Below are 21,870 nucleotides of genomic sequence, written 5' to 3'. Positions count from 1 at the left end.
TAGACATTTAAAAATATCATTATCATTATTATTAGTGTGTATCATAAACATGAAGGCCGAAACATGTGATTAACAGGAGTTAACAGTTGGGACTTATATTATAAAGGTTTATAGATACAATTCAAAATAAAAACCTAAAAAATTTCAGACTATTGCAAGCATAGCTCTAAACCATGCATGAAAAAGTGAACTTGTTTCAAAATAAAGCTTTGACGTACCCCTCAAAATAAAAGTTGAAATATTTTGAGTAGATTTTTGCAGAAGCTGGCTCCACATTCTTAATTGAAGTAAAACAGTCTTGAAAAGGGATTATGTGGCCCTTTTAAAATAAAGCTTTTGTATACTTTTCAAAATTGAAGCTTGATATTTTGTAGTTTAAAATATTGCAAATGTAGATCCTGCATTACCAAGTTGCCTTAGCCATGGATGGAAAATAGATTAGCCCTTCAAAATAAAACCCATACAGTCTCTTCAAAATGAAAATCCTAAGTTTTCATGGGGTTGATTGTTGCAAATCGAGGTTCTACATTACTAACGGTGGTATGCACCAAGAGGCAGGCATAACCAGAAATTTATATAATATTAATTTATATATTAATATTCTGGTTATTGTTCCTCGCTGATCGATTTATAAAAATAATACAATGTGCATGTTACCTCAACCTGGAAGTAAGCAGCAGAAATGAGTTTGTCTTCTTTAAATGATGAAATCTGAAGGTTTTTCCATTGTATGTTCAGAAGGCGTATTTGTAAAGACGTCAGGTTCTCCTAGAGCCTTGCCCTAATTCTAGACATAACAAGGATGAGTAACATTGCATTTCCTAGAAAACTATAAAAAAAAGAGAAACGGGGGGCCGTGTTATGGCATCTATAAAGCATGCTGTTTCAGCAGTAAAATATACATCACAGCTGTGAGGAAGTGGATAGGTTTTTGAAATATTGCATAAACAGAGATGCACTCATAAACAAAATGGCTGACGTAAAATTTTATTTGATAGAAGACAAAGAAAGAAGAGCTGATGAAAACAGGAATATTTACACGCAAGCTGTCTTAATAATTAAAAGATTCTGATTCACGTTTTGTTCAACAACAAGGTGCAGGAATCTCAACAAATGTGCTTTACTTTTAATGTATACATTTGTCAATATTTGGTGTTCTGGACTGATATTTGCCTGTTTTGTTGCATTTCGCCTCGTCTTGGATGTGGAGCTGTGGAGTTCCCAGCCTCTCCTCAATGAGTTCACAAGCTGATCAAACAGCCTCGATCATCAAACCGTCAAATTGCTCACAAAGACGACTGCAGACTGCACACACTCACACGTTTTCATTGCTGTGATACGCTGTAAGAAGGCAGTTAAGAACTTTTTATTGATACCATTTTATACGTTGAAATTAAATCTTGAAATGAGATCTGACAACTGGAGAAATTTCTGAAACATTTCAGAGGTTATGCTTAGTTGTATCTTCAGTCTGAAAATTCTGTCAAACTTATTCAAGGGAAGTATAAACTAGACTGGAAGTTTAAACTCAACAGTGAACAGTACACTGAGTTTGCTGACAGATCACAATCAAATTGAGACAAACAATGCTCATGTGACATTAAAGGAACATTCTGTAGCTTGTAGAGAACTTAAAAAATGCTTCTATGTCTCTATGATGAAATCTGGCTGTAAGATTTGCATTTTCTCTTAAGTCTGGACTGTTAAAAGTTCCTTTAAATGTGAGATGGGATCCAAACCAGGTGTTTAATATTGCTGGTCATCAGATCTGAGAGGCACTGAGAAATTTTGATCAATCTGACATAAAAATACAAATATTCATTCAATCAATTTAGCGTGAATATACCGAAACAGACTTTCGGTTATTTCACAGTTTGTCTGGAAATCTACCAGAATTGCAGCAGCTGACTGAAGTGCCAGCATTCAAAATGGAGCCTCCATTTTGATCGCCGCCGACTGTCCCTGCCATGGCGACGACAAGCTTCAGATTGGCACATTTTTGGGCATTCCCCATAAGGTGCTTTTCTGATGAATGGCACTGCCTCACTCGCCTCCCTCTCGTCACTCCTCAGCCCTGATTTATTCGTCTCGTCTTTGTGACTTGGCAGTGGCATTGCCCACTACATCCTCCAGTGGAAACTCCCTGCGGGCACATTCACTATTATTTGGAGTCCCGACGGGGAGAGGCATCAGACAGAATGCATCACCGTCTCATCTCATTCACACTGAGCCTGTGCTAGAGGGCAGGTGAGCCTCCCTCTGCCTCCTCTCTGAATGGATATCTCACCCAGAGGGCTCAGCTGCTCGCTGGGCCAGAGGGGTAAGCGGCTCTGTAAGCTTGCCAAGTGAGGAGCTGGTCTGGGTGTGCGTGAAGCCAATTCAGCACACACACACACACACACAGTCTGCACGATCCTTGGAAGCTTCTGCGTTTGCCCATCTAAGGTTTATGATCCCTGGCTGCCTGTCGGGATCATCATTGAGAGATCAAACCAAGTGGGGAAATAACCGAAATATGAATATTATTGATATACAGGGAGTACCAATCGTCGAGAGACATCATGTCTCCGTCTGACTGGGTCCGAATATAATTACTCCAATGCTGATTGGGTTTGAAGCAATATTATCAGTCTGCTGACTAAAAAATCTGCAATTCAGCTGTTTATGCATCTATGCTACATACAAAACCAACTGATCGGACTTTGGATCAGTCGGCCCTGAACGGTGATCAGCAACAAATACTGAAGGTCCAATTTTTTTTCATTTTATTAAAAGTGCTAGAAGTGAAAACTCCCACTTTTATTTAAGTCTATAAATGTATGAGCTCACAACACATTTCCCAAATATTAAAAATCAGATAAAGGTTGGGGACATATGATTAAATGCATATACGAGGATATTATTCTAACCCCTTTTCAGTTGTAATCATAACAACCACTTCTCTAAAAAGACCTGCAATGACATATTTATGTTTTATGATATATGCCGGATTTAATTGAACAAAACGCACAAATAGGTTTTATTTTTTGTACTCTATAGAAAGAAATTTCTGAACAGGCCAAACAGAGTGGACGATAAACACAAATCTGTATTGGGCAAGAAAAACATGATTGGTGCATCTCTGACAATGATTTTTAATCCCATACGGTGAGCAGGTTGCTGCTTGCAGAGTGTTACAACCACAAACTTTAATGTGTTTAATTAAGGTCTATGTGATAGACCAACACACATTATGCACAATTTTGAAGTGGAAGAGAAAGATACATGGTTTACAATGTTTTTGTTTTTTTGGTTTTTTTTACAAATAAAAATTGGAAACGTATGGCATGCATTTGTGCTCATCACCCTTTAGTCTGACCCTTAATTTAAAGATTTTAATTAGATTAGCAGCCAAGACACCAACCGTAACTCTGGAAGAACCACAGAGGATCCAGCTCAGGGATGACAATCTGTTGGAAGGACAAATATGAGTTGTGCACTACACTCTGGTGAGGTTATTCCAAAACTGAACTTTTTATTCTGCTTCTATACCACCCTGAACACACCATCCCTAGCATTAAAAATGTACTGGCAGCATCATGCTGTGGTCTGATCAGAGAAGATGGATGGAGGTAAAATAAAAAGCAAATCTGAAAAAAAAAAAAAAAAAACTTTTTAAAACAGTGAAAGACTTGAGCCTGAGTCAAAGGTTCCACTTTAAGCAGAACAAAAATGAAGCCAGAGAGAAAATTAAATGATATAAATCAAAGCATATCAGTGTTGGAATGGCCCAGTCAAAGTCCGGAGCTAAATCTAAATGAGAATTTCGGGCAAGAATTGAACATCAGATTGGATTATCTCCATCCAATCTAATTTGAGTTGTGTTGCAACATAAAATGCCAAACGAATAAAAAACAAGGGCAAATATCTGAATGCTGTCTTTCAGGATTCCAGTAATCTTTTATTGCGCACTAGCTAGTATCCTACAATCAGTGTGTTTATTACCCTTTTAACCTGGCCAAGCTGCAGTTCTCAAGTTTAACGAAAAAACCTGTTTGGACTACCATCTAGTGGTCACTTCACACAGAAACATACAGAAATTGTAGATAAAAAAGTTCATCTTGTGGCATAACCTCATTTAATAAACTGCCCACACCCCAAAAAAAACAGAGATTTGTCTTTGTTTTCTTTCTGTCTTGATTTTACAGACGTTAGTTCTCCCTTTATTTTTCTAAAGCAAAAAACGGAAACAGAATGGCTGACCGTCACTGAGCATTTTATCACTTTATTCATGTAGAAAAGAATCTCGGCAAAACAAAGAAAATAAGGTGGAAAACAACTTGTTGCAAAGGTTTTCAGGCAGGTGAAGTGTTTAGGGCCCACCAGGAAAATCCAGGTAAATCTGTGTGCGCTTTTCTTTTAACTTTAACTAGCAGAATATAGCATGTGCAAAGCTGTCATTTTCAATGATTTGATATAATTCATTTTTGAGAGAGAAACACGAGATCTAGAGACTTGTTAACAACAAAAACCATCGCTGCATGTAGGAGGGTCAAAATTCAGGTAGGACAGTACATACCAGGCTGTTTTTGGGTCTAAATCAAAACAAAAGCTTTGAAAAAGGAACACAGTCGTCACTCAAAGTGGATCTGAAGCCACATTCTCCCACATGACCGAGATCATTCGGGAAAGGGCTGCTGGTGTCACAACGGTAACAGGCTGAAAACAGGGGGAGCTAGCATGAAGAATAAACTGAAAAACGCCTTTTCTCCGTAACACTGATAATCGCACTGAAAGGGGCCACTGGAGTGAAACTGAAAATCATTTAGAGGGGGCGAAATGACCTCATAGTACTCAGCATTAAGCTTCAGTTGCAAAGCACTCAGTTTAGGAGTCCAGCCTCTTCGGTGTGGAGAAATGAGCAAAGATTTGGAGGCGGCGTGTGTTGCAACCTGAACTATTTCTGGACAGACTGACCCCGTGTCCAAACCGTCCCACCAAAGGAACAGAACAACTTGCTCCATTAGGCAAAAAAAGTTCATCATATTACCTGAAAAAAACCCTAAATCTCTTTCATTAAACATTCACTTTCATAATCTTTGATTTGACTTTCACTACCTGCTGTTGGTCCAGTGAGTCACTTTCTGTGGCTTTATCCCCCATCAGTCTTTCCCTTCAGGCCAGGACTGCTGGAACTGTCCCAGGATACCCAACATTAAGGTCACCAGTGGATTCAGGTTCAGCGGGCTGCTCCTTGGGAAAACCGCAGGTCCTGGTCCTTTGGGAACTGAGATGAAGTGGTGGGAGCAGCAGTACCCGCCGCTGCTGGCGACTCAGCAGGGGCGGAAGGTTTAATGGGAGAGTCTGCAACCCAGGGTGGGGGAAGCTCTTCACAGCCTGCGGCATCCACAGCCGGGGATGGGTCTTTGCTTTGCTTGGAGGCCACAGCCTCCAGGTCCGGCTGAGAGATGAGCTGGAGCAAGGCAGCAGCCACAGCAGGGCTGATGTCCTGGTTGTTAGGCTGGGCTTCTGACTCAGCTTGTTGGGAGTTCACCAGGAGAGGAGCTGGTGGAGGTGACCCCGGTGGGGAGGGGGGGCGCAGTTCACCGCTTGGAGGCAACTGGTTGGCCAAAACTTGTTTCCTTTTTGACACAGCACCATCTAATGGATCCAAAGAACAAAAGGAATTAAACAGAGGAAATTTTAACAGAAATGTTGAGCTTTTTTTTTCCCCCTTTTTACCCAGCATGTTCTACTCCTCACTTCCATAAAAAGATCTGAACTTAGCTCCACAATGCTGACATTCCTATATCCACCACAAGGGGAGCACATGACTAACTGTATGCAAACATCAAGTCCTTACAAGTTTCTTTGCTCTCAGCTGAGGTAACCATAAGAAAAGGTCTAAAGTAAAACCTATTAAACCGCCCAGGTTTTAAAGGGTTAACAAAGCTATATTTTTATTAAGAATAATTTGGCATCATTATTCATTAAACATAATTATACACTGCACACATTGTACCCATCACATATAACTGTTTTATATAAAAATACAGTTGCGTGCTCGGAGAACATTAATCTGTGTGTATTAACAGAAAAAGGAGCTGAGATCCAAACACCGGTGTGGGATCTTTGTAAGAGAGTGCAGCCCAAAATGGACCAAGGTTGTGACTTTCAGCTTTCAAAGTTAAATTCCCCCAGGTGTGTAACCACTCCAGTGTCAGCAGTGATTCAGCTTAACATTCATTCTAATAACAGATCTCGAGTGAAAGCTTAAAAAAAAAAAATGTGACCAACCAAAGTTAAAAGAAACATGCAGGTGAGATCTAAAAAGATTCAAAATATTTATTTCCACTTGATAATTTATTAGACTTTCTTCATAAAAATCCTGACATTACAGACTGTTTTTCTGCAAAGAAGCCACGACACCTCCTTTATGATGAAAATGAATTGAAGATAAAACGTGAAAATGAAACAGACAGAAACAAAGACAGTGAGAAAGAAACGAGGGAGATTTCATGGGAACCACACAGTGTGAACCTTCTTTTATTTTAGTTAGCTGAACATCACTTGACTTTAATTTGGTTTTACTGAGCACTTGTCTTGCACTGGTCATGTCCATGTGCACAGACTTTTACCTGTTTACCAGGGTCACATGACAGCCAATGCACAAGAGATTTTCACAGGTTTCTTTTGCTCTTTTAAGACAGGCGCTGAAAGGAGATGAGTATTTGTCAATAACAAGAGGATGGGGCTGATGTATGATTGGTCTAATAGCAAGATTCATTTGGATTATTGTTCCTTTCATCAGGTCACCTAAAAACTAACTTAATAAAAGTTTATAGGTCTTATACAGTTTTCCTCTGCTTTCCACATTTTATGGATTTCCCTCCCGACTGGCTTCCTCTTTGTTCACTATCTAAAGACTAAACCCAGACTTGCCCTTGGAATCAGTAGTCGAAGCGGACGAACCACGCGTGATCGCCTCCTCTGACTTAACGCCATTGCTTTCGTCGCTTTGCTCCTCGGTTTCAGGTTTTATGATTTGGCCCAGAATGAGGGCCAGCAGGCTGGCCTGGTCTTCCTGGCTGAGAGGAGCTTCTCCAGATGTGGGTGAGGCCTCCTGGGGTTCAGGAGGCGGCTCTGGTGGCTGGGGCATAGCAGGAGGCTGAGTCTGGTCCTCTGGAGCCCCCTGGTGGGCAGAGGCCTCATTAATAGTTGATAACAACTGGCTGACAGTTTCTGAGTCAGAGAGGTTAAGGAGCTGGGCCACTTGGGGCAGCTTGAGGTCAGTCTGTCCCTGGAGGAGGTTAAGCAGCACAGCCAGCTCTGTTTGATTCAGTTGCTCTGCAGCTGCTCCCAGACCTGAAATTACACATCATTTAGCAAAAACATAACTTGGAAAGTAAAAAAACAGGTTAAATAACGTATACTTAAGAAAATAAAAACATTAAGAAGCATCTGGCTGCAATGTGATGGATAAAGCCCTCCTGACTATAGTCTATAGTCAGCAATAGCTATAGACTCGCATCACTAGTCATCTTTGGTGGCCACTGAGTTATGCATTAACACCAAAGTTCAGAGATCTAAACCAGACGTCCACCACCAGATCTGCTCCAAGTGTCGTTTAGTAAGGGGCTGCAGAGTAAAACATTTTATAGGTGTATTTATTTCCATGATAATAATGGTCAAACAACTTTTATAAATAAATAAAAATGTCGGGGTCGCTGTTCTAAATAATAGGATCACTCTTTGTGCTTCATTTCTGTTACACTATTTACATATTTCTTGACTTCTGACAGAAATAAATGCCATTATTCTAAACCAAAAGCTTAAACGAATGTTGAAAACAATGTTAAAATAATAATAAATAATGTCCTTTCAGCTTTGGGGGAGAGGGAGTTGAGAAATTAAAGGGACAAATTTAGCTTGAAGAACTTTGAAGACAAGTGTTGATGTAAAATTTGGGTGAATACTTGTCTCTCTTTCCTGGGGATGTTCAGGGTCTTTAGTCTGTACAATTAGTGTTTTCTAGTTTGTTTGTTTTTTTCATTTCTTGTTTTGGTATGGATGTTAAATGTAGCATTTTGTTCATATGCAATAAAAATTGTCAACAAATGAAAACAAAAAAGAAACAAAATACTATGAAGTGATCTGTTACCTGACAGCTCAGTCTCTAATTTGGCTGTGGAGGGCGGCTTTCCTGGGGGAGCGGGCAGCGCTCCAGGCGGGCTGCTGTGGGGTTGGCTGTTTTCTCCGCTGGAGGACCCAGCGATATCTTTACGGGGCACTTTGGGCACAGGCACATCCTCAGACAACCCACTCTGACGCGCACGTCTCTTCTTTTTAATCCATAGCTCATGACAGTCCTGATGATGAGGAAGACTTGACAAAGAAAGTGCACACAGGTAAAAATTTGGTAAAATAAATTGTATTTCAAACTGCAGAAAAGAACAGATTTGGGACAACTTTGCAACATGAATGCTGTTTGTAAAGTGTGCCTTAGTGAATATGTTAAAAGGTCTTTCGCTACTAACTCTGGTGGCGACATCCTGCCGGGATCTACATCAGTAAGAAAGTCACTGAGAAGAGCTTGCTCTGATGTGCAGCGACGTGAAGGGTCAAGGGTCAACATTCGATCCAGCAGGTCCAGAGCAGAAGTAGGCAAACTGCAGAAATGAACAGATATTTTACATGAAGAAACAGAAAACAACTGATATGAAATGAGCTCCTGGGAAGCTACATACAAGGCAAACTCCTCTCGTAGCCGCCGCCTGTACTGCTTCTTAGGTTTCATGGTGTTGAAGAGTGGAAGTTTAATGACATCAGGCCACACTGCAGGACAAGGACTTCCACACAGACGGCTGTAGGAAACAAGGATTAAAGGACGTGGGATCACAGGGGAAGAAATCCAGAAATAAAGATTAAAGCTAGATCAGCAGGTGAAAGAAAATTGGTGGTTTTCAAATTGGTCATCAAATCTGAAATCAAGGAGCCGGATTTTCTTTTATTCACACTGAACCAGCACCTAAATGTCAATTTCCCATCTCTAAAGATTCTCTGCTCTTCTGTTTATCTTTTATTCGCACAAAATGTACTCCTGGTCAGAGGAACTCAATGGAAATGAGTAGTTTGTGTTTATTTTACTGACAAATTATGACACTGATCAGACAGACTAGCTGGGTTATGGTCTTTTAAGTCAGTTAAAGCAGATACAACACATAAGCCACATTGTGACTGTAGATGTTTCTCTACCTGATGAGCTCCAGTTGTAGAAGTTCCTGATTTGCCTGGAAGATGGGTTTTTTAGTGAAGAGCTCTCCAAGAATACACCTTAACAAAGAAAACCAACAGAAAAAATAAGTACACTCACTAAAAATATATAGAACATGTGGCATAGTAGCCCAGTTTATTGTAACGAGGCATACTTGCTTGGGATTTTTTATTTATTAAATGTTTAGTAAATGAGTCCTAAATATACAAATAAATTTTACTCTTTGAATGAAATAAAGTTTTAACAATATCTAAGAAAACTATATTTACTCTTAACAATATATAACAATGCTTAGTGTTTGTTATTATAGATACTCAGGTTTGGGTATTTTACAACATTCAAGGAATATGACAAATACATAAACGTAAGACTTTGACCAGTCTCTGGTTTTCACAACTGAGGCCTTTTAAATTGGCCCTAATGCTGAAAAAAACGAAAATCATTAACATAATAAAACATCAACTTCAGCTTTATTAACCAGTTATATAGAATATGGCCAATTTTCTTCAGGTAATTGGAAAAACAAAACGATCTTTTGTCGCTGTCACCATGACAGAGATGCTGCTACACCACATAATTAAAAGTAGCAGGAGAAGCTTCAGTACTTATTATTTCACCAGATAAATCTATGCCGAGCTAAAAATTCATCTGGCTCCCCAAAGAAATAGAAAACAAATGCAAACAATTAATCTTGTAAATTACCGATGTTGTTGCTTACATTGCAGAATTGCTTTGAAAGCATCTGTTAGATAATTAGTGACTATTTCATATAAACATAACCAAACATATAAGTAAATATTTATTTTGGTGCAGTTTCTGTAACCAAAACATGAGAACCAGTTTTTAGAAAACAAACCTTTGCTGCTTTTATCAAAGTTGCTTCACAATGAGAGAATTGTGTTTAAAAGTTTCTTGGAATAAAAACAAAAACCTGGATTATGCCTGAACAGGAGCGCCATTTTGAATGTTTTAAACTCACCCACAGCTCCAAACGTCAATGGCTGGGGAATACCTCTCCTCCCCAAGCAGTAGTTCAGGGGGACGGTACCATAGTGTGATTACTTTATTAGTATACGGTCGACTGCAGTGGAAGAAAGACAAAGAACCATGATGTTACATGGCATTCATACACCTCTAGTGCCCCCATGTGTCCAAACTGAAATATTTCAGCTGCGAGAAAATGGATTGTGGCTCCATCTACAGGAGAATTAGTCATTCAGAAAAAAAAAAAAAAAAAAGATAAAACTGAAACTCGTGCAATCACAAAAGATTTAATGGGGTCTCCAAATATAGTCAAGAGCTACTGTTCTTCAGCTTTTGGATGCAACCCTGCACCAACATACCTCACTTAAATGGCTGAACTACCTCAGCAGCATGACATCAAGCCCTGATAATTCACTTGACTCTGGTAGGTTGGAACATGGATGCATTTCAAAGCTACAGGGCAGCCACTCTTTAGGACTGGAGTTGGGCTTTAAGATAAGTAGTCGATATATTGCATACATTTACAGAAACACACCCACCTTTCCTCAGAATTGTAAAGTCGAGCCAAACCAAAATCTGCCAGCTTGATCTGACCTCTGCAAACAGAGAAACATCCAACATCTGCCATTAGGAACAAAGTCAACAAGCATTATCTCAAACAACCAACCTGCATATTAGAAGTATATTTGATTTGTCTCATTCAGACTACAATACAAAAGGGTACACAACATTATAGGACTGACCATTTGCCAGATGGGTTGTAGCAATAATAAGACCTGTCAGAGCTTAAACGCCAACAATCGCCATGCAAATAAATCAGTTGTCCACCAATGATAAGCTACTAAATGTTACTTGGGTTGTCTTCCTCTAACCTGTTGTTGAGCAGTATGTTGGAGCATTTGATGTCCCTGTGCAGGAAGTTGTTCTTATGGCAGTAGTCCAGACCTTCCATAAGCTGACGCATGAAGCTGCGGATGTGTTCGTGGGAGAACTGGACTAGGCCCGACTCAAGAAGGCCCATCAGGTCATGATCCATGTACTCAAATACTAAGTAAAATGCACCTGAGAGCAAATACAAAAGGATTTGTTTAGAGACACATGTAAAAACACACGCCGCAGTCAGCTCAGAAAATCTTGGCTGAGGTGGCCGGGGCGTCTGAGCAGAAGGACCTGGAGTTTGGCGCTGGGGAAACAGATGTCTGGGGTTTCCTCCTGGACCTGTTAGTCCAGTGGCCCATTCTCAGACAAGCAGAGCACAATAGATGGATGGATGAATGGACGTTAAAAAAATGTATCCACCACAATGCAGCAACAGCAAGCAGGACACCAGCTAGGGTTAAGAATCCTGATACACTTGCTTATTTATTGTGTGTAAGACCATCCTGATAAACTAATATGGAGTAGCATCTGCAAAGATGTATTTGAAAACACAAATATAGGGGCTATTAAATCTGAGAGAATCAGAACGGCTGTTTTGCAACTGCAGACACAACAAGTATGTGATCCACCCTTTGCAGGAAGGTTCTCCCGAGTCCACTGGGCCAGTCTGTGAGCACAAGCATACAAATTCAAGAACTGAGGTTGAGAAACAACTGCCCTAACCTTGATATGTAATAATGTGTTAAGCATTCATGAGCTCTTTTTCCCTGTTGCAGTGCTAATTAATCACGTGGAGCCTTTAAATGGGAGCGGTTCTAAGGATTTCTATTGTTAAGGCTCATCTTAAAACAAGAATAATGTATTTGTTTTTCCATTAGACGAGCAGCACTTCATAAATAAAGCCTTCCACAGTCTCAAGCTACATAAACAAATAAATGTAAAGTCAAAAAGGAAATTCACACCAAGTTATCTGTGCTCTTAGACAGCAAACATTTTGGCAATGGCCATTAGTGTTGTCTTAACTTTAATAGTAAGACTAATGACAGGAATTCTGTTTATACATTCACAACAATAAAACATTTGTATAGCATCTCTGTAACTATAGTACCTTTATCCTTTTTAAAGTCAAGTGCATCCTGCTTGTCGGTAACGATTTCCTTCATGTTGACAACGCTACGATGTTTGAGCTGCCTCAAAATCTTTATCTCTCTGATGGCAGTGATGGGGAAACCCTCTTTCTCATTGTCCAAACGCACTTTCTTCAAAGCAACAAGTTCCCCTACAAACACAGGCAATGCACATGGGATTTAGAAGAAAACACATTTAAGTAATATATCTTGGCATAATGACTAATGTTTAGCAAACGTATACTTTACCTGTATCTTTGTCCTTTGCCTTGTACACTTGGCCATATGTGCCTTCGCCTATGATCCCAATTATATCAAATTTGTCTACACAGCGTTTGCCCCAGTCACTCAGGTTATGTTTTCTCTCACCATATCGTGGGCAACAAATCCTGGAAACCAAAGAAAAATAGAAAAACAAAGATAAGAGCTAACATGGCAAAAATGACTGAATAGGTCATGGGTGATTAATAAAAGAAGCTGACTTTGGTCTCTTCTTGAGGGGCAGTTGGGGTACAGGAGGCGGCTGCCGGACAGGCGACTGAGGGGGCGACAAGTCAGCTCCAGGCAAAGTGGGCGGTAGAGGAAGATCAATAAGAGAAGGCCGGCTGCTAACCATCTTCTCCTTTCTTGATGGCCTCTGGGGAGGGGTGGATTTCTTTGGACTGATGGAGAAAAGCAAACTAATTCAGAGACGAGTCTTATTTTTTTAAAGAAAGTCCAAAGACATGTTCTAATAAAAAAATAAACATATCCACTACATTGACAATCTAACAACTCAAGAAAAAGCAGTCTGCATGTGGCTATGGCAGTTCAATTTAACAGGAACCTGAAACAGGGTCCCACATAAGAAATATAATACTTTTTTTTCTTAGATATTTGGTCATGACTGCTGTACCACAGAAATTGTTATTCAAAGGAAACTATTTAGTGTAATATGAGGAATGACTTTTACAAGAAGGCGGTATGACCTTGTGGGGAAAAGGAGAACTTTCTTGTTTTAGGTTTAGGCAATAAAATAAAACAGGTTCTGACTTCGAAAGAAAATACTGCAAAAATCTTCAGTGATCCATGCATCTCCATGATTTGATTCCAAGCACTCAGCCTTTTTTAGTAATAATTAAAAGTTGTTTTTGGTAACATCTATTTAGGCTTTTGGAGTTTCGAAGAAAGCCTTGTTGCTTTAGTTTTAGGCCAATTTTTCTATTTTCTTAACACACCCCACATTTTGATTTCATGCTCATGGTAATAAAGATAAGCTAATACCCAAGTTTCACTTCAAAGACCTTCACTATTGATCAAGGGTGGCTTATAGGATTCCATGAAAGTTTCGCACCTTGGAAGCAGGTAAAAGGATACTAGGGATAGTTTAAACTTATGCAAAGTACTATATGTACATATTAAATAATAATCAATTCTTAAGGTCTGTAAATGTGTAAAAACAGTCCGTTTCCATTTGACACCTCTCACCTGTCCTGAGCATTTCCCAGCAGCATAGGTGGTAAAGGCAGGGGGGGGAGAGTTGATGTCTTGTGGAGTGGTGTCTGACGAACAGGACTGCGCGTAGGAACATACCCGGGTGATTTTGTCTGGGACATGTGATGTGTGGTGGACTGATTAACTGCTTCCAGCTGAGGAGGAGGCGGTGGTGGGGGTGGCACCTGTGTGATGGGACAGGGGGGCACAGGAGGAGAGGGCTCGGGAGGAGGAGGAGCAGGGGAATAGGTAGGGGAGGAGGGTAAAGGTGCTGTAACTTGATCTTCACTCTTGGGAGTATCAGAGGCTATTTGTGCAGTTGCCTGGGCTTCTACCTTTGCAACAGAGTCTCTTTCTATCTGTGGCGGCTCAGTTTTAGCAGATCGTGAGGATGTGGAACTTGCAGGTTTTTGAGTGGATGGAAGAGGGGAAGCAGTACCACTGGCGTTGGTGCGAGCAGCCGCCTCAGCAGCTAGGCGCTCTTTTTTTTTGCGGGTAAGCTCTGCACCCAAACTGGAGGTGAGGGGCAAGCGGGAGGAAGGAGGGGAGCGGCTAGCTGGACGACTACTGTGGGAGCCGCCACCTCCTAAAACTGAAGAAGTATGCCTCTTGTTGCGTGAACGAGAAGAGGAGCGACCAGAAGAGTAGGGCAGTGGGGAGCGGCTTCTGGAACGGCCCGAGCGTCTGAAATAAAACAGACAAAAAGAACTTAAAGTTGTCCCAAAATAACTTTTTAAACAAAATAAAACAAAGTAGTTATATTAAATGTGTTGACGGAAAATAAAAAAGCCTTCAAAATGTAATACAGATTCAACTGGTCAGAAGATATCTCCAAATATTTCAGCCTTTTATTTTATTCCCTCAATAGCAACATTAACCGGAAACTGACTGCTATGAAATCCAGTGGTAATTACATAGTAATTTTTTTTTAGGTGCATTAAAATCAGGACAAAGAAATTACATGTCAGATTACTATGAAAATCCATAAGGTACTTCAGTTAGATGGTGGAGTGCAAGCTAAATAAAAAAGCTTTTGGGTGTAAGGACGGTTGGACTTCAACCTCCAGACACAATTTAACAGTTTGCCAGAGTGAAAGGTTTAACAGTTTAACCTGACTTGAAACAGAAGGTTTAACATATTCCCTGGAGATGATCATGACTTCACTACTCCTCTCTTAAAATATTTAATCCATTAAAACTTAACTTATGCAGGTGTAAGCAGTTAAAAAGTTCTTAGTACGACCACCCTTACAGTTTCCAAAAAGATGTACTCACCGAGACACGGGGCTGGTGCTGGAGGACCTGCGGTTAACATAGGGGCTGATGGAGCGCCTCCTCAAATAAGGGCTGCTGTCCCTCTCAAAGCTTGAGGACCTGTGCCTGCTGCCATATGGACTGTCCGACCTTTGCCTGCTGCGGCGAGACAAATCCCCATAAGGACTTGGGCTCTTCTGAGCTAACCTCCGCCTGGAGTAGCCGTCATCCCCCTGCTGTCCATAGTTACTACCCAATGGACTCTCACTGCCTCTTCTGGGACTCGATGATACAGCAGAGCTAGCGCCCTTTCTGCGAGGGCTTCCCCTGCTTGACGACTTGCCCTTAGGGCTTGACTTGTGGCTCTTGGCGGACTTGCGGTGAGTCCGGTCTGTCCGGCTCCTATGGGAAGAGCCACGGTTTCCATCTCCTCGGCCTTCTCTTCGCTGTTGCCTCTCTTTATGAGACTTCCCTGAGCGACTGCTCTCCTTACTGCGAGATGAAGATGTAGATGATGTAGTGCTACCTACACTGGCTGCAGTCTGTACAGAGAGCGCTGACTCTCCACGCTTGGTGTTACCCTCTGGTTGGAGCTGGCGTTTGGTCGAGGAGCCTGAGGAAGCAGTTTTCTCCTTGACTTTCCCAGTGTTGCCCTTTTCACGATCTTTGCTGCTCTTTTTTTTGTACCCATGCTCCCCATTCCCAGAGTCTCTAACTTTATTAGGGTCCTTAGGCTTTTTCCGGGAGAGTCTTTGACTCTTGTTCTCTCTCTCAGGCTCTCTGCTGATATCGTCTCCGTCGTGTTCGGGTGAAGGCGAGGGATCCAGTCGGTCCCCACCCCCCCTCTCAGAAGGCCTGGAGGAAGGGGGGTCCGAAAAAGTGTCCGACTCGGAGCTGATGTCGTCGTACTCCACCAGAGGTTTCACCGTGTTGACACCAGGAGGCGCCGTATTACCGGGGGCAAAACCTGCGGGTCCCGGTATCGCCGAGGATTCTCGGTTAGGTTTGTTTGATTTATGACGCTTTCGTTTCAATGATGGTGTGGACATGGAAGATTTTAACAGCGCCTTACTGTCTTTGCTCGTCATGTTTCCCTCAGAGGTATGAGCCGGGCCTTGGGTCTGATGTGGCACGCCGCCGCTCGGATCCGTCTTCCTCTTGGTCCCATGGTGTCGGTCCGACCCTGGCATACCTCACGCCGGCTTCCGTGTTCCGAGAGATTCATCCACAAGAAAACAACGGCTACTTCAACTGTCGAAACAAATGTTGCAAAGCAGAAACAGAAAAAACATAAGCACAAAATGAACACTCAAGGCCGCTCACGTCCAGTCCTCCTCGGCGCCAATTCATTCCATTCGCTCACCAAGAGTAGTGCCAAAACAAGAAAAAAAAATCCAAGGTGGTTTTACTATGCAGCAAAGTTTGAACTCTGAGTCAGTCAGTGAATGAAGAAGGTCCAAACCAAACATAGGAGCACTGTGGATCGCCTCCGCCTCAACGTAGCTAGCACAGCTAGCTATTGCTCGACAGCTAGCGAGCGGACTCCTAAAAAAGAAAAAGTCCCTTTGTGAAAGCTGTCCTTGTCCGATGCCAAGTTAAGAAAACGTATTTTTATTCCACAGAATAACGGTCTGAGCTTTCAGAAACAAGCAAACGCCTTGAGTAAAAGACGCTCGTTTCTCCAACAAAATGAAAACTTGACCCGGTTGGTGCTGTTTACATGTTCCCTTTAATGTAAATTTTATCCCCTATAGATTCAATATTGATCAGAAATCATAGTATTTTCGTGTGTAGTAGATGTTCCAGTTTATTATTAATGGCTCTGGAAATCAACCAGGCCTATATTTAGGGCGATGCTAGTGGATTTAGTATCATCCACAGCCCTATCTGAAGGAGACTACAATCGCCATTGTGGCTCCTATGACTAACAACTTCTGCGTACCAGCGAATTAACCGGAAGAGAGGGTGCTGTCAATCTAGAAGGTATCCTAGCAATGTCCTATCAAAAGAAAGAACCCACCCACTGCTCTCGCGATGGCGCGACAGCAACAAAAAAAGTTCCAAGTTGCTCAACTGTTTTCAGCCTGTCAGATGACATAAAATGATCACAATATGACACCTTACAAAACCAGAGGTGCTCATATTTTAGTTAGTTTTCTTGTGGCTTTACTTGATACCTGCTAACACAATAATAATAATAATAATAATAATAATAATAATACAAATTTAATTTAAAGGCACCTTTCATAGCACTAAAGGACACTGTACAAGACTAATTAAAAACAACAAAGGATAATAAACCAACAAAATACCAGCAACATAACAGCAATACTAAAACATTACAAGGAATATGCAGATCTAAAAGGTTAGTTTTGAGGCAGATTTAAAACTGAGGATGAAAGTCAATAAAGCTTTTTCCAGAGCTGGGGGGTAGAGTAAGAGAATGCTCTGCCCCCCATGGTGCTGAAGCGGACACAGGTGACACAGAGGTGAATGGAGGATGAAGACCCGAGGGAGCAGGAGAGTGCCTGAACACAAAGGTTGTGGGTGGCCTTGAATGTAATGAGGAGTAGTTTAAATTGAAGTCTGGATTTGATGGGGAGCCAGTGTAGCTGTTGTAAAATAGGAATGATGTGGTGGAAGGAGGGGGTTTGTGAGATGCTACGGGCAAAAGAGTTCTGAACCATTAAAGGTTTGTGGAGGAATTTTTGTGGAAGATCCTAGTGGAGAGTATTACTGTAGTCAAGACGGGAGGTGACCAGGCTATGAATGTGGACACAAAGATTGGGGGCAGATGGAAGGAGTGAGGTGGTCTATGGAGCAAAGGTGGAAATAAGCAGACCAGACAATATTATTAATATGAGATTAAAAGGAGAGAGTACTGTCGCGTATGACACCCAGACTCTTTACCTCAAGGGAGAGGGAGATTGAAATGTTATTGGTTTTAGAGAGGGTGGAACTGGTGCTACTTAAGAGAATTTCAGTTTTATCTGAATTAAAGAATGTTTTTTGAACCAGGAGTTGATAGCAGAGAGGCAAGAGGAGAGATGGGATAGAGGTGATATAGCAGTTGGTTTGCAGGAGAGGTAGAGCAGGGTGTCATCTCCGTAGCAGTGGAACTGGATGTTGAAATGGTGGACGATGGAACCAAGGAGAAGGAGATAAATAATAAATAGAAATGGCCCAAGGACAGAGCCATAGGGGACTCCAGAAGTGACAGGAGAGGGGTTGGAACAGAAAGTTTTCAGTTGAATGAAGCGAATGAATGTGGCCAGATAGGTACGAAAGGAACCAGGATAGAGGAGTATCTGTGATGCCAATAGACTAGAGTCTGTGGAGGAGAATGCAGTGTGAGATAGTGTCAAAAGCTATACTCAGATCCGGGAGGATGAGGAGACTGGAGTCAGCTGCCAAGAGGAGGTTGTTGGTGATTTTAATTAGGGCCATTTCAGTGCTATGGAGGGATATAATTAAGATAATCAAGTAGAAATTGTACCACTGACATATTTAAGGGCCTTACAGGTCCTTCTCAAAAAATTAGCATATTGTGATAAAGTTCATTATTTTTTATAATGTAATGATGAAAATTTAACATTCATATATTTTAGATTCATTGCACACTAACTGAAATATTTCAGGTCTTTTATTGTCTTAATACAGATGATTTTGGCATACAGCTCATGAAAACCCAAAATTCCTATCTCACAAAATTAGCATATTTCATCCGACCAATAAAAAAAAAGTGTTTTTAATACGAAAAACGTCAACCTTCAAATAATCATGTACAGTTATGCACTCAATACTTGGTCGGGAATCCTTTGGCAGAAATGACTGCTTCAATGCGGCGTGGCATGGAGGCAATCAGCCTGTGGCACTGCTGAGGTCTTATGGAGGCCCAGGATTCTTCGATAGCGGCCTTTAGCTCATCCAGAGTGTTGGGTCTTGAGTCTCTCAACGTTCTCTTCACAATATCCCACAGATTCTCTATGGGGTTCAGGTCAGGAGAGTTGGCAGGCCAATTGAGCACAGTGATACCATGGTCAGTAAACCATTTACCAGTGGTTTTGGCACTGTGAGCAGGTGCCAGGTCATGCTGAAAAATTAAATCTTCATCTCCATAAAGTTTTTCAGCAGATGGAAGCATGAAGTGCTCCAAAATCTCCTGATAGCTAGCTGCATTGACCCTGCCCTTGATAAAACACAGTGGACCAACACCAGCAGCTGACACGGCACCCCAGATCATCACTGACTGTGGGTACTTGACACTGGACTTCTGGCATTTTGGCATTTCCTTCTCCCCAGTCTTCCTCCAGACTCTGGCACCTTGATTTCCGAATGACATGCAGAATTTGCTTTCATCTGAAAAAAGTACTTTAGACCACTGAGCAACAGTCCAGTGCTGCTTCTCTGTAGCCCAGGTCTGGGGAATGCGGCACCTGTAGCCCATTTCCTGCACACGCCTGTGCACGGTGGCTCTGGATGTTTCTACTCCAGACTCAGTCCACTGCTTCCGCAGGTCCCCCAAGGTCTGGAATCGGCCCTTCTCCACAATCTTCCTCAGGGTCCGGTCACCTCTTCTCGTTGTGCAGCGTTTTCTGCCACACTTTTTCCTTCCCACAGACTTCCCACTGAGGTGCCTTGATACAGCACTCTGGGAACAGCCTATTCGTTCAGAAATGTCTTTCTGTGTCTTACCCTCTTGCTTGAGGGTGTCAATAGTGGCCTTCTGGACAGCAGTCAGGTCGGCAGTCTTACCCATGATTGGGGTTTTGAGTGATGAACCAGGCTGGGAGTTTTAAAGGCCTCAGGAATCTTTTGCAGGTGTTTAGAGTTAACTCGTTGATTCAGATGATTAGGTTCATAGCTCGTTTAGAGACCCTTTTAATAATATGCTAATTTTGTGAGATAGGAATTTTGGGTTTTCATGAGCTGTATGACAAAATCATCCGTATTAAGACAATAAAAGACCTGAAATATTTCAGTTAGTGTGCAATGAATCTAAAATATATGAATGTTACATTTTCATCATGACATTATGGAAAATAATGAACTTTATCACAATATGCAAATTTTTTGAGAAGGACCTGTATATTAGCTTCTTCATAAAAAATAAACTTAAAATGTGTTCTTTAGACCACTTTTTCAAAAACAACAGCCTGTGAGTTAACATATTTGTACATATAAATATTTTATATGAATTTTAACAATACCGAAGATATTTAAGTAATATACACAAATACAAACTCAACAGCACACCTTTTAATTTACAGGTACATCTTGGGAAGAGAAAAAAATATTTATTGTGACATACTGTTTCTCTGATAGAATTGAACTGAAAGACAGTCAAACCTGTTGGGAAAGATATAACTTTTTTACACACTGCAACAACTTAGTTGCATTGTAAGCATTCTGGTAAACTTATTCAACGACGAAGCACCTTTTGAATCAAGCACTTTGTCTCCTCATAAATTAAACCATGATGTTTGTCACCCTAACATTCCAGGTTTGTGACATACATGCAGGGGCACCTCCAGAAAGTTTTGTAAGGGGTGTCCAGATGAGGACAACTAATAAATTTAGGGTCACCCTCCAAGAACAATTTTATTTACATAAAAGGCTTTGATGACACTTGAAATTTAGTTCAGTTAGAACAAAACATTTTGATCCTTATCCTTAGGATGTTTAAACAAGCTCATACGTTATAAGTTCAGGTTTTCAAACAACTGCATACCAAAGATCAGCATATTTGATTTATGAGAACATACTTTTTAGCCACTGCAAAACGTTTGATTTTAGAGTCCAGTAACCATCCTAATTTTCAACCTACCGTGCTGTGAAGTATTTACTTTGTAAACTTTTTGAGACTGATATGTTTATTTGTTTATGAATTTCTTTAGATCAGAACATAATGTGGTGCTTTTTGATATATTTGTAGCCTAATGTTGTCAGAGAGGTTTAATTTAGGTGATTTCTTTATTCTTCAGGTCAGGCAGTACTCCAGCCTGATCAACAGGGAAGGCATTTATATTTCACACAACACTAGGTTGTCTGGGATAGCAATTTTTCCTTATGAATTTAATTTCCCTTTGGGATTAATAATAATTTTGAATTGAATTGAATTAAATAAATAATACATTTTTCATATTTATGCAGGTTATCTTAATTTAACAGAAGAATTTAAACTAATATTAAAATTAAAGTAACACTTGTAGAATATCTCCTAAGAAACAGAGATTGACAGTCTGTATACACCTTTTTTGTTTGATCAGAAATGTAATATAGTTGAAAAAAAACCCTAATAATTCATAATTTATATATTTATGTGAGATTTCAGATTAGGCATTGAATAGTTTATCCACAAAATGATAATGAACGGTTCGGCATCATAAAAGTGCTTTCATTTACAACCTAAATTGGAAATTGTAAGACGAGTGAAAGTGTAAAATGACATAGACCTGTTGTGTAGCATGTGTTTCCAAGTATGTAGTATGACGAGCAGCAGTTCTAGATGCTGATTGGCTCCGGTGGTTATGTGGGCGTGGTTAAAGGAAACGAGGAAGTGGTGATTCGTACTGTAATAACAAAAGTCTCAATGTATGTCAATGTGATAGACTGTGGTATTTAAATGGCCAACTGAGTCATATATGTCCAAAATAATCTAAATGTCGTGTTCACCTCTCTGTTACTCCACTAACATTAAGCTGTAAAAATTATAGTTGACTGTTTAGTAATTGTAGTAGTAGGAAATATACATTAGAATAATGCATTTTCTCTGTATTTTTGTGATCAAATTGTTTAGTTTTGTTAGAATTTGATATTTGTAATCGTTTTTATTAGCTCATGAAACCTGTCAGGCTCGTTTTTGTGCTACGTGAGCGTGTTGAAAGGTTGACACCCCAC

At 40.7% G+C, this 21,870-nt stretch overlaps 1 protein-coding gene across 5 annotated transcripts; it reads right to left on the bottom strand.

Moving 5' to 3' along the window:
- Positions 1-1,111: 1,111 nt before the first annotated feature.
- Positions 1,112-16,902, bottom strand: LOC124864366 (cyclin-dependent kinase 12-like). Of its 5 annotated transcripts, XR_007037296.1 has the most exons (16): positions 14,992-16,902; positions 13,711-14,400; positions 12,726-12,905; positions 12,493-12,632; positions 12,225-12,395; positions 11,110-11,299; positions 10,777-10,833; positions 10,233-10,334; positions 9,235-9,312; positions 8,727-8,843; positions 8,517-8,648; positions 8,141-8,364; positions 6,922-7,344; positions 5,098-5,640; positions 3,404-3,449; positions 1,112-1,341 (listed from the first exon to the last, which is right to left on the bottom strand). XR_007037296.1 is itself a non-coding variant. In XM_047359134.1 (15 exons), the coding sequence occupies exons 1-15, from the start codon at positions 16,158-16,160 to the stop codon at positions 5,219-5,221; spliced, it is 3,990 nt and encodes a 1,329-aa protein (XP_047215090.1). In that variant the 5' UTR covers positions 16,161-16,902; the 3' UTR covers positions 1,112-5,218. The 5 variants fall into 5 exon arrangements, 2 of the variants coding, with proteins under 2 accessions (XP_047215090.1, XP_047215089.1); XR_007037295.1 differs by having other exon boundaries at positions 3,404-5,640; XR_007037297.1 differs by lacking the exon at positions 3,404-3,449.
- Between the last annotated feature and the right edge of the window lie 4,968 nt (positions 16,903-21,870).

The sequence above is a fragment of the Girardinichthys multiradiatus genome, chromosome Y (genome assembly GCF_021462225.1).
Source record: "Girardinichthys multiradiatus isolate DD_20200921_A chromosome Y, DD_fGirMul_XY1, whole genome shotgun sequence".
Taxonomy (NCBI): domain Eukaryota; kingdom Metazoa; phylum Chordata; class Actinopteri; order Cyprinodontiformes; family Goodeidae; genus Girardinichthys; species Girardinichthys multiradiatus.
Note: the sequence above shows the minus strand (reverse complement) of the source record. Positions and strands in the feature narration are given on the sequence as shown.

Coding starts and splice junctions, on each gene's coding strand:
- LOC124864366 (XM_047359133.1), bottom strand. CDS start 16,160: ATGCCAGGGTCGGACCGACACCATGGGACCAAGAGGAAGACGGATCCG. Junction 10,335..10,776: donor CTTTACAATTCTGAGGAAAG/GTGGGTGTGTTT, acceptor CTTCCACTGCAG/TCGACCGTATACTAATAAAG. Junction 8,365..8,516: donor GGCAGGATGTCGCCACCAGA/GTTAGTAGCGAA, acceptor TTCTTTGTCAAG/TCTTCCTCATCATCAGGACT.